This window comes from Psittacula echo (genome assembly GCF_963264785.1).
Source record: "Psittacula echo genome assembly, chromosome: 7".
In the NCBI taxonomy this organism is placed as follows: domain Eukaryota; kingdom Metazoa; phylum Chordata; class Aves; order Psittaciformes; family Psittacidae; genus Psittacula; species Psittacula echo.
Genome location: NC_137740.1, coordinates 26,818,145 through 26,835,485, shown reverse-complemented (window position 1 = coordinate 26,835,485; position 17,341 = coordinate 26,818,145). Strand labels below are relative to the sequence as shown.

The following is a 17,341-nucleotide window of genomic DNA, read 5'->3' as shown; positions in this document are numbered from 1 at the left end:
GCAACCATTTCTGAAATTTTTTAGATTGTATGCTTTTGTAGAGAGAGGGCAGTGATAAATTGGTTTTGAAATAGAAAAAGTGCATGTTACTTTTCTAAAAGAAAAAGCCACAACCTCACAGTGGGCTCATGGATCAGTGAAGAGCCTAAAAGCAAATTGTAATACCAGGTCTTCGACATCCTATTGGAGTCAAAGGACATGACAATATGGTTGCATTCCTCCACCAGGGTTTTCTGCAGCCCACTGTCCCCCTCACTCTGGTGAGGTGCTGAACTTTGGCCAGGTGAATCTCATCCATTGTCTATGCTTCATCCTATACTGTGAAATAATGAAATGACCACATTACCAGCATTCAGTTGTCTGTCATCAGCTTACTGTCAGTGACACAGCCCATGTCTCCTACCAGCCTCATCACCACCAAACGTGGTAACAGAATGGAGTCCTACAGAGATCCTGCTTAAAGAGCATGAGATAAGGTTTGTAAAAACTCCCAAGAGGAGTACATGCCAGTGCATGCTGCCTTGTGTCTTTCCAACAGGAGAAAGAGAAACCGAGTGCCTAGAACTGCAGTAGCTAGTAGGCAGCACCTCATAGTATGTGGCAAACATATTCCATGAATCTAATAATATCTTATGTTTAGGTCATGGTTACAATATTTTACACAAGGTCCTGCTCACATGTTTCATGGGCAAGCCAAGTAATTCAATGTCCTTGGAATTTCAGCAACAAGCCACCATCTAAATGCAGATAGCAGTGTAAAAAGAGCATTAGTCCAGTTCTCTTCCTGTGGCAGCATTTTTAGCTGAGTTTCAGCAGTATGGCATTGTTTGGCTCTACCTTTTTGATTCTGCTGCTGCTCTAGCATCCACAGAGCCCACTTGGATCTCCGTAGCTGTCATCACTGTTCTGCCATGCCCTACAATGGCAAAATGGTCCCAAACTGCCTGCTCCAGCCTGCCATCAGTGTGGGTGCTCATGTGGCTAGTGCTTATTTGTGCAGCACCATGCTGGACTGTGCTTTGCTCCTGTGTCTGCCTGTACTGAGAGATACTATAGAAATTCTTGCTTTGCCTCTCCTTGTTCTCTGGGGCTGTACATTTGTGTTGTGCTCATGTGTCATGCAAAATCAGTCTCTCATTCTTCATTGACTCTTTTTTTCCCTTGATACCTCAGTCAGGCAGTGTGACAAAAACATGCTTTGCAACGATCTAACCTGATATGGTGCTTCAGGCCAGCTCTGCAAAGTTCTGCAGCCATCTTTATCTGAGAAATGAGCTGTGGGACAATATGACTAAACTCTTGCTTTTCTCTAATCATTCAGATCAAGACAGATGATGATGAAATCAAAGCTTTTGCTTCCTGGCTGGCAAATTTTCCCCACCTATCTCAAAGTTGCATTTGAAATTTCCTTGTGCTCTCCATTGCTTGTAGGAAGAGATTTTAGCAAGTTGGAGTAAAAACTATTTTGGAAGTATTGTGCATATCTATTCAGGGAATAAAGTCACTATGAATTAACTGTTAAGGTGCCTGCACTGTCTGGAATTTTAGACCCCAAAACTGGTCTGCAATTGCTGTGTGAATCAATTAAAAACTGAGCTTAAAAATAAAGAGGAATAGACTTATTCTAGTGAGGCAAACAGGGAAAGAAATAGGTCCTCTGATACTGCTTAGGGAAGATAGGCAACTTCATAGCTCACACTTTGCAATCATTTCTGTAACAGAAATGAAGTGTCTTAAAGGCTTAAATTCTTGTGACTTGCTTCACAAAACACACTCCTTTTCTTATGCTTGCAATAGTGTCATTTGTTTAAAATGCACTAATTAATTTCTTCCTGAAGTTAATGCAGTCCTTCTAAAGTTATTCCTGTTGCAACTGAGAAATAAAGTTAAAACACCACCAAAAAAGTATCAGGACATCAGGTTTCTGTACTGCAGATGTGAGAGGTTAGAGGGCTGGAGACGTTGCTGAAAATCTTTTCCCTCCCATGGCAGTCTGAATCCTGAGAGAAAAAGTTAAAAAAAAAAAAAGAAACCACCACCACCAAGACCCTAGACCTTTAATTATAACCTAATCATCTTGATCAGAGCAATAAATATAACAAATGTGAGGCAAGTATGTGTGTAAGAGTGCAGGACAGAGAAAGGTTTAGGGCAAGGATCAGTGGAAAATCTTTAGAAATGATGTAAGAGAAAGCAAAGGCAGGGATTGGAGTTTGTAGCCTACAGCAGAGACTATAAAAACTCTGAAAGAAAGCTGAACATTAGGGACAAGTTAGGGGGAAGAACACAGCAGGACCACTAAGGTTGGAATTTCTTGTATCCAATGCAAGGTAAGAGGAGTGAGGACAGAGATGTTTTGGGGATGTTTTGTGTCTTCTGCTCTGTTTACAGAAGCTTTCTTCCCTTCTGTGCTTGCTTCCTTATATTTTTTCTTTTTTCAAGTTTTGCTATTAACAGGCATGCACAAGGTATGCACATGCCCATGTCTGATGGGAAAAGCACAGCTTCTTTTTCCACTTTCGGATTGCGATAATAAGATGCTTATCACCTAGTATTTTTGGTACTAAAACTGAACTAAATATTCAGTAGAAACTTACTTCCCTCAGTTAATCAGCCAATGTTTAAATGTGTCAGGGTATTTTACAACAGTGACTAGTTACTTTCATGCTTTTGCAGTGCTTTGCTGTAAACTGCTGTCTGTTTATATTGTTATGGACTTTCCTCTGTGTATGCTATTGTCAAATGCATATTACTTTTAATATAAACTGAAGAGCTATGACATAATAGTTCCTTTGCATTGCTAAATAACGTATGTGGTAGACAAGTTTGCTGCATGTAATGTATGGTAAACCACAAGATAAATGATTTAGGGAATGTCTTTAATTTATGAATCTGCAAAAGGATTTTATTATATACCGTATTAGATGGATGTTGATCCAGATTCTTCCACAGTCCTGCAATAATAGAATAACCCTGCAAAAACATTCCTACACAGAGCAATTATCCAATGATCTGACTACTCAGCTTTATAAATGAAGGCAGACTCTCATTTAGTGATAGTCATTGTAATTTCTTCATTCTGAGTTCAAAACTATGTCACCGTTTCTTTTTGCCTCCCAGACTGGAGTTGTACAAGTAAATACATGTGAATAACCTTTAGTTTAGATGTCCAGAGTCTACAGTAAATTTCAGAATCCACTAATTTTTGAAGCACAAGCACATAGTGCCTTTAGTGTTCGTTACTTGGCTTTTCAATTTGGAATGACCATCCCCCTATAGGGAGTGCAGAGCTGAAAGTTGAGCTGCAGGAACATATTGTGTTCCTGCCCACTGATTCACTCAGAAAGCCTGCGGCAAATTACTACATATATCTGCCTCTGCTCACCTGTATTCAAAATTCAGCTCAATCTACATTTCTTGTAAAACACTATAAATGTAATGAGGAATACCAGTCAAGTAATCCACCCTAAACCAGGCAAATATATGGTGTAAAGGATGGGAAAACTGCAAAATATAAGTGGCCGGGCCAGGTGTTCCTCAGTATTTGAAAATACTTGCCACGCTGATTTTGGTAGATTAGGGCTTTGTTTTCACTCTTTGAATGAATGACCAGTGAACCTCTCTGGGCTTCTAAAACAGCAAATTAAAAATGTGAACCACACAACAGTTTTAAGAGTTCCCTTGACTGACCATGACAAAGATTGCAAGTGATTGCAACTTTCTTTTTCATCTCAGTCAACCCAGGGAAACAGATTATACTCTCTAATTTCCATTTGCAGTGCATCTTCACCAAGAGTTTTCTTCAAGTAATATCCTTGCTCAGAACACTTAAGTGTTTAACCAGTAAATCAGCATCAGTGTTTGAGTCTCATTAAGAAATTCCAATGCCATTTTTGTCTCTTAAAAGCTTATCTTGAAGGCATATCTTGAATGATATTTTTTACTAGGCTTTAAATGGTCTCTGTTTTTATACTGATAGTGTATTCTGCTAATATACTCTTCATACCAGGTATGGGGAGCTTCCACTTATCACTCCAATGATGAAAGGAAAGGAGATATTTTTTCTAATACAGAAATATTTCTCTTGATTTTTTTCATAGAAAAGTTTCTTGGTTTTACTTCAAATGCTGAAGATGGCACTCTAATAATGAATGGTTTTTAATTCTCATGCTAAAGATGAAGAAAGCTAAATGTAAAATTGTTAGAAATGGTTAGAAAAGTTGGCACATTCAGTTAGTACACATATATATAGCAGAGGGTTGAGAGTTTGTTGGCAATGAAGAATAGTCTAATAATGTTTTGTTTTCCATTATGCATACCAGAAATACTGCAGCTCCTTCAATTACCTTACTTAGGAAAGGTGCAAATAGGGTTTTCCCGTTAAGAGGTATTTTCTTACACTTCATATCGTCCTCCTTATATAATAATCTCGAGGCTTCTGGACAGATTTTACCACTTGTATTTGTGTCTCCAGCTTCATGGTCTACTTTCATGGAATTGACTAGAGCTGGGAGTTTTAATTTCTAAAATCTGTTGTTAAAAATGGATTTATTACACAGTGTAGTCAGTTTTGCAAGATGTCTAACTTGTCTCCTTCCTGCCCATTCCAAGGAAAAGTGTCCTCATTTGTTCTGTGTGGCCATTTGGTTTCATGCTTTGTGTTCAAATGAAGAGATGAGGACCATGGCTGACCGGTCTTCCACAAGTGTTTGTCCAACTTTGGTAGTGATTTTTTTCCTGAATTGTGCTTGTGTCTGTTAAGCAAACATACCTCAGCAAGGCTCTGTTCGTTTGTACACTTTCCAAACTCTGCACTGGAACTAGGGGACACATTTTCAGTCTTTCTTTATACGAGTTTTGCAGTTTGCATGGTGCTCCCACAAGCTTTTTGCCTTCCACAGGCAGGGTCAGGGCAGAGTCTAGTCCAAGCCTTGAAGGAACTAAGCCATTGCTCCATCTGTTTTATCTGAGTACAGATGGTAGGAATAGTTGTATCCTGAGCATCTCTGACCACATCTGTGTCTACCAAAAGCACAGCTATCAATAGCTTAGTCAGCATTTGTAATAGATAATTCAGTAAAATACAGGCAAAGATGACTGTCATTGTGATAACAAAACACGTCAGGACCAAACACTGCAAATCACACAGTGAGTGCAATTATTAAAATTAAGACTTTGAAAAGTTATGACTAATCAAAGTGCCTTCTTGAGAAACCTTTAAGGAACTTAATTTTCAGAAAGTGGAACATCCTTGGCCTTGAAATACTGTCTGACAAAATGTTTCATTTAGAACCCAGAAATACCTAGGCATTATCTCAAAATCACTACTCATACTCCTCTTGCATAAGTTCATGAATTTTAAGTTCTCTCTGATTCCATCGGATGAAAACTACCTGCATCTATTTATCTATGTAGTCAGGAAACTGAAAATAGAGGGTAATTTACTTTGCAGAAGTTGTCAGTGTCTATACCATATATCTAATGCAAATATATGGCTTTGTTTAAAAATCTACGCCTACTCCAGAAATTATTAATAACACAACCTGACACTGACTGCTTACACTTAATTTCACCAGAGTCTCATGATTCAATGTCTTGCTTCAGTATTTTTTTAGAAAGCAGTATGTAAGAAGTGCTCCGTATCACATCTGTGGGATGAGAACAAAATCACCACTTCAAACTATGTTTGGACTCTGTTTTTGCTTCTGAGGGTGGGTTTTGTTTAACTTTTCTCCCTTTTCTTTGATATTTACATGACTAGAAAGTTACACTTGAGATACACGAGGTCCCTTGGGAATTTTTGAAATCACTAGAAGTGCTGGTATGGGCGTATTTTTCACTCTGAGGTAATGAACGTGATCAGAAGATCCACCCTACAACTTAAAAAGCAGGGCAAATTTTTCTCAGCAGGAGCAGACTTGTTCTCAGAGCTACACACAAGCCATTTTGAAGTTGTTCTTTTGGTGAGATACTCATCCATCATAACTTTTTTTGGCCAGGGTAGATTATAATCAGGTGTTCATTCCAAGGCTAGTAAGGCCGATGTTAGGACTCAGTGGTACATTTGATTAAGATAGGTTCTATTTTGTAGCATTGGAGCAGCAATAAAACACCTCAGTAACTGCCTTGCATACACAGCTGTGATTTACCCCAGCCAGCTGGAGAGGTCTTTTTGTCTAACAGGTAATGGAGGCTCACTCGTACCATCCCAGTTCTCGTAAAGCAATTCTGGAGTCCTAAAGCAGTCTGGGAGCTCCTGCTAGGAGCTTCCCAGTACCTGTAGGATAGTCATGCTTTGGCTCTGCATTGGGTCAGCTTGAGAGCATACAGCACAAAACCCCAAGTGCTTCTGGGCTCCTCCACAATGTGCTCGTTGCAAGAGCAAGGTCCTCACTTGCAGGTGAGCTCAGGCATGTCCCACGTTGGTGTTGCAACAACAGAGCATAGTCATCGATATATAGTGGCAGCTGAAGTGAAAGATTATGGTGCAAGGTATGATGTCTTGCCTCAGTTCTCTTGCTAACGGGCCAGCAAGAAAAATAAAGCTCTTGTGATTTATGCTTACAGAGTAATCTCCACAGTAATGTGAAATATGATAGTTCAAATGGGTAAGAGCAATGATAGCTGTTACCATTTTTGACAGGCAATGGATTTGGAGCTTAGTGATGAATTGCATTCTGTCTAGGGTTTGTTCAGCCCACTTATCTTCAAGATGTCATTTTAGTTTTTTGTTATGTGTTTTTTTGTTTCGTTTTGGGTTGTTTTGGCTTTTTTTTCTTTAAAAGGAAAATGTCTTTCAAGTTTTCTGGTTTGATGTTGGAGACTTACAGTTTGTTTGGTAAAGAATTTTGCTTTCTTGTGATCTTTTCTTGGAAAATGGCTCTGCATAGATTCCTGAGAAGAAGTTTTGAATGTTTATACTGCTTTGATAAGGTAGGATAATGCTCTCTCTTTTATCTTTAATTTTGTTTTAATTGGACCTGCAACAACATCCCCAATTATATGAGGAATTTCAGTTTTTACACTTTTCAAGCTAAAATATCACTAAAACCATAAATATGTCAGAATTTCAGACTTGCAATTACATTTAGTGAAGGGTAAACCATATTTTATGTCAAATAACACCAGACCCTGAGATATGAAAGACATGGAATTATACCCCAATCCCTTGACCTATCTGTATAAGATTGATGGTAAAGTGTTTTCCAGAAGGATGGAAATTCAATAGAAGTGGTATAGGTGAGTCTTACAAAGGCCCATGTAGTCATCAGAGCTTTGCTTATTCTCCTTCAGCAACAACTACTGCCAAGCCTCACTCTAGGTCTCTCTTGCAATGGGTCAAGGTTTAATGTGGATGGGGTAAAGCAAAAACCAGTGTATGGCTGGAAAAGCCCCTTTTGGCAGGAGGGCTCTGCCCATCCAATTGCTCAGATGAGCTCAAGGAGGAAAAGCAACAACTTATTGTAACAACTAAGATCCAGTGACATGGCTGAAGGTGAAAAGTGAAGTCTCTGACTGGCAGAAAACAGTGTGATTTTAATTACGTTTACATAATCCTCATTGCACCCTAAGTTTTGCAAATGCTTTTCTAGAGCTATACTGCTTCCAGTAGAACAACCCTGCTTCTTTCTCCCTCCTTGGTCACACCAGAGCATGAGAATCAGCACAACTGGCTTTTGCTGAACTTCAGTTTTGCTGTCTTGTAAACCAGCAGCGCTGCTTCTTAGCTACTCATTTCCGTGGGAACTAGAGCCAAGCTTTAAGTCCTTACAGTTTCCTTCTCTTTTAATTTCACTGGCATTGAGTTCTGACCAGTTAATCAAATGTCTTTTGTGTTGCAGGTGCCTTAATGTTTATTTTGATTAGTGCACCAGTTGCTATTTTTAGCAACTTGGTGCCTGGGTTGAATGAATCCCAGCACAGACCTTAAACCATAATAAACCTGTGTTTTTAACCTTGCCATTTATTTTTATGTCTCTGTTTCCAAATAATCAGGATGTGGTTACCTGTGAAGGCAGTAGACTACTACTTCAAATTTCAATGCACACCCACATACAAAAATATACATTGTAGAGGGTTACAGCTTTAAAAACACCCAGACAGACTTGTCTGACTTCAATGCTGTTGCCACCCAACTGAGAGACACTGGTACCACCTGGCTTATTGCTTTGATTTTGTCCTTTGATTCCAGTGAGCTAAGTCTGCTTCATCCCTGCAGAATAACCAGCAGCTTTTTTCCTCACTACTGATCCCTCATGGACAATATATGTAAAAAAAAATTGTATGTATAATATATAATGAGGTAACCAAATAACAGAATACAGAAGCACACGTAAAACATATTGGAAAAAGCCAAGTGTTATTTTAAGAAGCAACACTACAAATATTATATCTTTACATTATAAAACTAGCCTCCAACACTTTTGTAGCTTTTCTCCTTTGTAGTGCGGGGAAAAATTATAAAGCCAAATGTTTTTTAACATGTATTTCTGCCTGATGGGAAATTTTCTATGCAGAGGATGAAACAAGTGTCATACATCATAGAAATGTATATACATCCTTTCTGTTTCTGCTTTTGCCAAGTGAAAAATCAGCAAACAATGACAGAATCAGGCTTGAGTTACACTCTGGGACTGGACCTGGAGACAGAGTAATCAGCAAATTAGCAGATACCTTTGGCACTAGAGGCCCCAGCCTAGTTCTTATTAATATCAGCTGAAATATTCCCACCTGGAATATTTCTTTTTCAGGTGTGGGAGCTGCATAACTTTTTTCCAGGATCCCAGGAAGATCAAGGAAGTTGTGGCTACTGTTAACTCATTTGAGGACTGGTGAAATGCAGCCTTGTTTTCAAAATGCTGCTGGAGAGGTGTGATTTCTGTAACAGGTTTAAGCAGCTATCCAGCATCGGGGAGGTCATTGTCAACCTGGGTGACTATGAGCTGAGGTCTCCCTGCTTACAAGCGAGTGTCTGGTTCATCTAATTTTAACACAAGTTTGAGGTCATTACTGCTGCCACTTCAAGGACTGGGCCATGCACAGAAGGGAATTAAAAGATTTGTAGGGCTGTAAAGAAGGAAAGAGGAGGGAGCTCACTTTGCACCCAAAGGTGAAGAGCATTCAGCTGACACTATTTGTTTGCTGGGTTTTATACAGTGACTCTGTAAGGTAAAACATATTAACAGCCATGGAACAGAATCTCTCTTTGCTTTCACTTCTTTAATACCTTTGGAGCAAGGTTCCAAGGGAACACAGCTGTGAAGTTGTTAACAGATTGTTCTCTTTTGCAGATGCTGCAGTTCCAGCTTGTGGTGGTGCACTTGGCTCTTGTGACTACCCTGCTGCAGTGGCATTCTACCTCAGTGCTCCTTGTGGAGGCAGCTTCAGAGGTAGGTGAATGGTTCTGGTGGTAGTCACATAACACTGCTCTTCCTTTGGTTGTTCTTTGCCACAGAGTGTAGAAGACAGCAGAGTACCCTAACAGTGTTTGAAGGTAAACAACCAGTATTGACTCTGCAAGGGCAAAAAGGAATGTAGTGAAGAGAGTGATGCAAATTGTGTGGCTCTGGGAGGACAGAATGATTCATACAACCTCTACTGAAATGCCATGGGATTTTCTGTGTGTTAAAACACTGTCCAGTGACTTTGGGTAGAAAACTCCCTAAAGAAGGGAAGGAGGTGATGGTGAGGGGAGGAGGGAAGCAAACTCTTCTAACGCTGAAGGAAAGGTTGCATTCTTCTTAAAGAGAAATACTAGCATGAGAAGTCTGCAGCTTTCAGAAGCCATGAGGAGATCCCTGTCAGAAGACAAAAGTTACGAATTAAAGGAGACTGAACAGACCAGGAGAGGGAATGTGCAAAGTAACTTGCCTAAGCTTGTGTAGGAAAGCAGCAGATGAAACGGGAGAATTGTGTGATGTTTCATGCAGAATATGCAGGGATTGCGCCTGAAAAAACTGCTATTGCATTCTCCTTTTTTATTAATATCATGCTGACACTGAACAGATTTGCCAGGAAAGATATTTATGCAGTGGTTTCATGTCATAAGAAAAATCAAGGATCTGAAAGTTTAATCAAAGTAGCAGTATGTAGCTGTAGGGTCTTTACGTAGGTTTTTAAGATCAGCTTAGAAGTCAGATGCTTACAGGGGAATACTTATGGATCCTTCTACCTTACTCTCTGCCTTCAAATGAGGATGCCCTGATTATACAAAATAACATTTGTTATAGAAAATAGGGCTTGGGGAACCACTCTGCACACCAGTGCTGCAGCAACTGCTGTTCTGGTCCTACAAAGATCTGGTAGCCTGTCTTTAACAATGAAATTTTTTTATTGTGATATATTAGTTTGTGAAAAAAAAAAAATTAATAACAGAACACCTCCATAGACTTGCACTGGACCAGGGAATGTTTTAGCTGCTGCCGATCCATGATGTCTTTTGGCAATGCATTCCATTGCATTTCTATGTGTTGTGTTTAAAAAGTCGCTCCTTGTATTTGTTTTAAATCCACCATCTGGTGACTTCACTGGGTGGACTGAGAAGCTCTTTTTCTGGAGGAAAAAAATGCTAGTATTTATTCACCTTTTTGCTGTTCATAAGTTTATAAACCTTCCTCTCTACCCACCACAACCCATAATTATCTCTGCTTATCTGTGAAGTTGTACTTTGTTCAGTGGTTCACCACAGGAAAACTGTTTTCTACTTCTCATTATCATTTTAGCTGTCTCTTCCTACAATTCCATTATATCCTTTTTAAGACAAAGTAAGAGGGACTGCACGAAGTATTCAAGAGTAGAGGCTATTTTTGACCTTCTAGTTTCAAGCATTATTGTAGCTATTTATCCCCACTAACCAGAGGGGAGAGTTCAATCTGTTTTTTAAAGGCATAATTTTTTTGCAAACCTCTATGAAAGTTTTATAACCCTGAAAGGGAACAGAAAGGATTGCTCAGTGCACTTGAGACTCATAAAAATTAAAGTCAGAAGACAGTATGAGATCCTTCACAAAAGTATTAACAGTGCTACATCATTTATGTGATCATTGAGGTTATGTCTTCCTCCTTATATAAAGATCACTGTTTTATACACTCCATCACTGGTTATGCCACCCATAAGTAGTGGGAAACATCACCACCACAAGTACGGTGTAGACCACAGTAGAGACAAGCACATTAAATCATCCATGTGATGGCTTGCTTTACATTTGTACTAAACTCACTGTCTACAGATAAGAAGATAGAGGAAAACATGCTTCAAGTCACATAATAAAAGTTATAGTTGGAAATTTCTATCTAATTCTGTGAAGATCAGGTGGGGCAAGAAGGCAAACAATTCATCAGAAGAAAGAATGATTTGGCTTAACATCTCCTTTTGTAGACTAGTTGTTGCCCTATTTTTCTGTTATTTGGAAAGCAGCTATTTCACTTTGATTTGTATCATTTCCCTCTTGACAGACCCCGATGTTCTCAGCTATTCTAGATAGCAAAGTAAAGTCTGGTTTTCAAAAGATATTATGCCTAATGTCATAACTAAGGTTCAAAACCTTGTGTCAATTCAACATACTGTTTTTTCCTTTCTTCCTCCCCTCATAGTGTTATTGCATAAATTCTTTGAATGTCAGTGCTGAGCAAGTTTATCTTGGGATAGTTTTGAGTAACAATTAATTAATTAGTCAGCTTTGGATGGGAAATTCTGTAGAAGTTTTTATTATTATTTATTAGCATTCATTTTAAAAATGAAAACCAGTTTCCTGAAAAATATCAGGATGGATATTGGAGTCTGGCAATGGTGACTGAATTTTTAAAAAGGATTAAATTATTGGCTCATGCTGTAAGCGATACTAATCACACTGCTGAGATAGGGATAGTGGGCTAACCTGCAAAAACAGGCTTTGCGAAGTAGTAAATTTTGATAATTCTTGCAATAATAACGAAGGCAAGTTTAATAATTTCAATTCTGTCAAAAAAAAAAAAAAATCTCAACCTTTTATAGCAAACTTCTGTGGGTGAAGAATAGCCATGGTTCGCAGAAGGATCTTGGTTTTAAAACATCATCCCATGTTCAGTGTTCTAGTTATGTATTTATAAGACTGCTGCTATGATGCTGGTTGAAACTAATTTTCTGCAACTTGAGCAGCAAGCAAACATCCCTGCTTTCTTTTGCAGCCTTTGGAGCCTTCTGCTTCTCTGGGCATGGGAGCACCTCCTGTGGCCAGTGAAGAGAAGTCAGCCACCAGCCTGGCAGCCAAACTGTTCATTCTTGATGAGCTGGTGTCTCTGGAGAATGAGGTGACTGAGACCAAGAAGAAAAGAAGTTTCCCAGGATTTGGGTCCCCGATCGACAGAATTTCTTCTACCTCTGTGGATGTTAAAGGCAAACAGAGGTAAATTCTTAGATGTTCCTGCCAGTGCTAAAGTTGGAAGAAGGCTTTTGGTAAATGTCTGAGATACAGATGGGTTAGCTTTAACCAGCAGCAGGTTTAATGGCCAGTTGTGAGATGCCTCTGATCAGGATGCCAGAATCTCTTCAGAAACCATTCTGGCTGCCTGGCGTGTACTCCTTCAGCTGTGATGAATACTACATGCATGCACTAACTCATTTATTCTCACAGTGCCATAAAACTAACAAAGAGCGCTCAGGCTTACCTGGGTTTTTTAGTGCCCTGCTTTCTACTGATGTGAACTAACATTCAGTTTAGAGCTGCCTTTTTGATCATAAGATTATTTAAAGCAAAAATATGCCTGAGGTTTGAAAGCAGAGGGGAAAGGCCTGGTATTCCCAAGGCTGGGATCAAAAGAAGGTATGATGGTGTGCATGTCTTGAATATCAAGATGGAAAGATTTTGTGAAAATAGGCAGATGGTAGAATGAGCTTCAAGACCTCAATCAATTTATGATAAGCCAGGGTTTAATCAATACAGCAGTACAGCCACAACTTCACAGTACACATTTGAAGATAAGCATGCCTATAGCAGGGCTAAGCAATGATGCTTTATATTGGTGGGGACAGCCTGTGAGTTTGGAGAAAAGCTCCACAAGGGCTGTTCACTATATCTGAAAGAGCTTAACTGTCTTGTTCCCTTCTTTCTGCTGTCTTCTTTTGGATGGAATCCCCAATGCCACAAAGTATTTAATAACATGCTTAAAGCTTAATCTGGAAGTGGAAAGTATTCACAAGAGCCAGTCAATGCTACAAGTATTTTTTTTTTTCAGTTTTGCAATATTTTCTTGCTGTTTTGCCATTTATCCACCCAGTCAGCTATTAGGACTTTTTGACTGCAGCTAAAACAGATAAAATATGAAATTCTTAAAACCCTGAGTAGAACATTCTGTTCTGTATATCTCTTCAAGAGATCAAAATTGTCTCATTCTTTGTTTGCTTTTTAGCATGTTTTCCCTTTCCAGGGGAAGAAATACAAGATCATTTTTGAAGCTGCAGTTCCTTTCTTATGAAAAGTACATGATATTCTGAATTTATCTCACGCTTTATGGGTGGAAACCTTTTGGTGAAATTTGACCAAATTTTCTAACAGCTTGCCTCTGAAATGGTCATCATTGACCACTAATGGTCATCTATGATCTGCTGAGGTGAGTAGCTCCAGAGAGGATGCCTTCAGCACTGGAGCGAGGGGATACACAGTGTCCAGGATAACAGGAAGGGCTTCTATAGGTATGTTGCAAACAGAAGACAGGCTAAGGATAATGTGAGCCCTCTCTGGAAGCTACTGGGAGAACTGGCTATCCTGGATTTGGAGAAGGCTGAGGTTTTCAATGATTTTTCTGCCTCAGACTTCACCAGCAACTGCTCTGACCACACCACCCAAGTCTTGGAAGGCAGATGCAGGGACTGTGAGAATGAAGAATGAAGACCTTAGTCCCACTGTAGGAGAGGATCTGGTTTGAGATCATCTTAAGAACCTGAATGTGCACAAGTCCATGAGACCTGATGAAATCCATCCAGAGGTCCTGAAGGAGCTGGCAAATGAAGCTGCTAAGCCACTGTCCATCATGTTTGAAAAATCATGGCAGTCAGGTGAAGTTCCCAATGACTGGAAGAAGGGAAATATAACCCCCATTTTCAAGAAGGGGGAAATGGATGACCCAGGGAACAACAGACCAGTCAGTCTCACCTCTGTGCCTGGCAAAATCTTGGAGCAGATTCTCCTGGAAGGCATGCTAAGGCACATGAAAAACAAGGAGGTGGCTGGTGACAGCCAGCATGGCTTCGCTAAGGGGAAATCCTGCCTGACCAATTTAGTGGCCTTCTATGATGGGGCTACGAAACTGATGGACAGGGGCAGAGCAGTTGATGTCATCTACCTGAACTTGTGCAGAGTGTTTGACACTGTCCTGCACGACATCCTTGTCTCTAAATTGAAGAGACATCAGTTTGATGGATGATACACTCAATGGATAAAGAACTGGCTGGACGGCCGCACGCAAAGAGTTTTGGTCAATGGCTCAATGTCCGGCTGGAGACCAGTAACGAGTGGTGTCCCTCAGGGATCGGTGTTGGGACCGGTCTTGTTCAACATCTTTGTCAGTGACGTGGGGAGCGGAATTGAGTGCACCCTCAGCAAGTTTGTCGACGACACCAAGCTGTGTGGTTCGGTTGATACGCTGGAGGGAAGGGATGCCATCCAGAGGGAACTTGACAGAGGGAACTTGACACGCTTGTGAGGTGGGCTGATGCCAACCTCATGAAGTTCAACAAGGTCAAGTACAAGGTCCAGAGCCTTGGGCAACATGGTGTAGTAGAAGGTGTCCCTGCCTATGACAGGGGGGCTGGAACTAAATGATCTTAAGGTTCTTTCCAGCCTTAACTATTCTAGGAATAATGAGCTCATGCAAATGAGTGACACAAAACACAAAATTCCTCCTTTCCCAGCATCATCATCACAGTTTGCAGTTTTGAGATTATCACTTTGGGGGAGTTGATTAGTTCTTAAGTTTGGGATTGCCTCATTTATTAGAACCAGCTGAGTTGCCTTGATCACTGCATTGACAGTCAGACACTACCAGAAGCATGGACCTCAGATCAGATGAGTGCTAGCTATGAAACCATAATAAGACTGAACATTTAGGTGGAAACAGGCAGAGGCTTCTGAACTCAGAGGTGTAAATTAGGACTGAGCACCCCACTGCCGTTGTGTACACTGTAGATAACAGCCCATTCCTGCACCAGTTAGGATAGTTAGCTTTAGAGATCAAATAATGACTTTTGAAGTGTGAAAACTGTTAAACAGATTCAGCCCCCTGAATTAATACAGTGTGTGTAGTACTGCCTGGCAACACAGCAGAAACTTTTGGAAAAGAGTAGATCAAATGTAAGTCCACTTAACAGCTTGTTGTGGCACCCACCAGTTACAGCAGGGCCCAGATCCTAATCTTGCTTATCAATGTCAAGTCCTAAAGCTTTGAAAGCATGGGAAAAGTATGCAAGAAGACATGAGTCTTCAGAAGAAGTAGAAAGATCCATAGACAAACGGACAGACTGAGACTCAGGAATCTTAGAAAAGGCTGCTTTTAAATATAAAACATCACTTTCTCCCTAGTGAGTGCTGAAATAAATATGGTCTGGTTTGCAAGATGGGGAGGGTGCGTTGGTTGTCCTGTTGTGGCTCAGGATGGCCACGAGAGGGGAAGCTTCACTGCCTGCCTGCCTGCTTTTTAAGCTTTCACAGCCTTTCCCATGGGCATGACTTTACAATTTCCTTCTCTGTTTACCTACAGAGCATGGCAGTGTTAGAACTAATGCTGCAGAACGTGACCTCCCCCACCCCACAATCCAGTCTGGGAAATTAATTCCAGTTTTATCAAGTGAGACTCAGTATGACCCCAGCAGCCCAAATTTCCCTCCTGCCCCCCATCAGCTTGCTCCTACAGGTTTGGAAAAGAGTGCTGCCCTTGAGGAAACAGACTAAAGATCAGCTCTTGGCTTTCTTTCTCTTTGCTTTTTCTGTGTCATAATGCAACAGTGCAGCTATCTGAGGAAGGGACAAAGAGGGTTATACAAACGGCTCCCCTTCATTTGGGATGTTTTGTAGCAACTTGAGTGTGACCAATATGATGCTGCTTACATATATGGTACGCTGTCGGTTCGTGTTTCTTGACCTCATTTGAAAAGTAGAGGCAGTGCGAAATGGGCTGCTGATGCTCTGGGCTTCAGCCCATGCCTGAGAGGTGTGAGGAAAGGAGGCTGCTCAAATGAGACCATGGACTAGACAGATACTTCTGGGTGTGGTTTGCAGAGCCCCCAAAGCCACCAGCTGAGGGAGCATAGCCATGCTAGCACAAAGGGTTAGACTTGAGCACACCATAGCATGCTTTCCTGCTAGTTACTTTGCATTTGCCAACTTACAGTACGAATTTTTGTTTTATGTATGTTCCTTGACAAGGACAGAGAAAAGAGTTCATCTTCCAGGGCTTCTCTTGTACCTGCATTTCATTGACAAATATTTCCAAGAGCAAAAATAGAAGTTATTCTGAGCTGCAGAAACTCCCAACATCTCCACAATTAAATAAAACTTTTGCTGGTGGAAAAAATACTAAAAAATGCTGAATTAAGATGGGAGCACTTCTTTTACATATATATTTTTTAAAATCGTAATAAAATATTCCCGCATAGAAATTTAATAATTTTCTCATGCCCTTATTTGTGAAATCATCAGGAAATGTAACATATGGAGGAAAAACCAAAACCAACCCCCTCCCGTTTTCAGTCTCTTCTAAAGGCTGTTACTATACAATTTTTAGAACAGTGCATTGCAGGAGATCCCGTAAGAAAATCCTGCTAGAGTTCATCTGTTACTGTGAAATACTTTCTACCTCCTTGCTTATCTTAGCCCTAGTTGGCCCTGGAGATTTCAAAGATCCTGGCTAGTGGGCCACCTGAAGTGTATGATACTATGCATGAAACAATTCCACTTTATACATGCAGTGTATCTCCTTTCTTTTATGAATTGCAGTTAACCTGTGAAGTAATCTGTTTGCTGACAAATAAAAACAAGGATAGCGGATCAACATTAGCCAGTCTGTTAAACAGGTACAACTCCCGCCTATTCTTTTGTAAGACAAGTGAAGCATCTTATTTTTAAACACTCACATCTTTGGCTGCTCCTGCAGAGCTGTTCTTTCTGAACAGTAAGTTGTTAGTGGGATGAATGAAGGAATCCAAGTTGTAGTAGCATTTTTATTATCCCTATGATGTACTTCCCCAGATTTTTCCCCTCTTTCCTTGCTTGTCTTCCCTGTGCAGGAAAGTGGTTGAGCTGCCTAAGAGACGTTTCGGAGTTCCTCTTGACCGGATTGGAGTGAGCCATCTTGGCAACACCAAGGGTTAG

General features: G+C 40.3%; 1 protein-coding gene across 1 annotated transcript; it reads left to right on the top strand.

The window, feature by feature from the left end:
* Positions 1-9,290: 9,290 nt before the first annotated feature.
* On the top strand, positions 9,291-17,341 carry OSTN (osteocrin; the record flags this gene model as incomplete). The annotated part of the gene is made up of 3 exons (XM_080622961.1): positions 9,291-9,389; positions 12,165-12,382; positions 17,257-17,341. 3 exons carry the CDS (start codon positions 9,291-9,293, stop codon positions 17,339-17,341), a joined length of 402 nt encoding a protein of 133 aa, XP_080479087.1.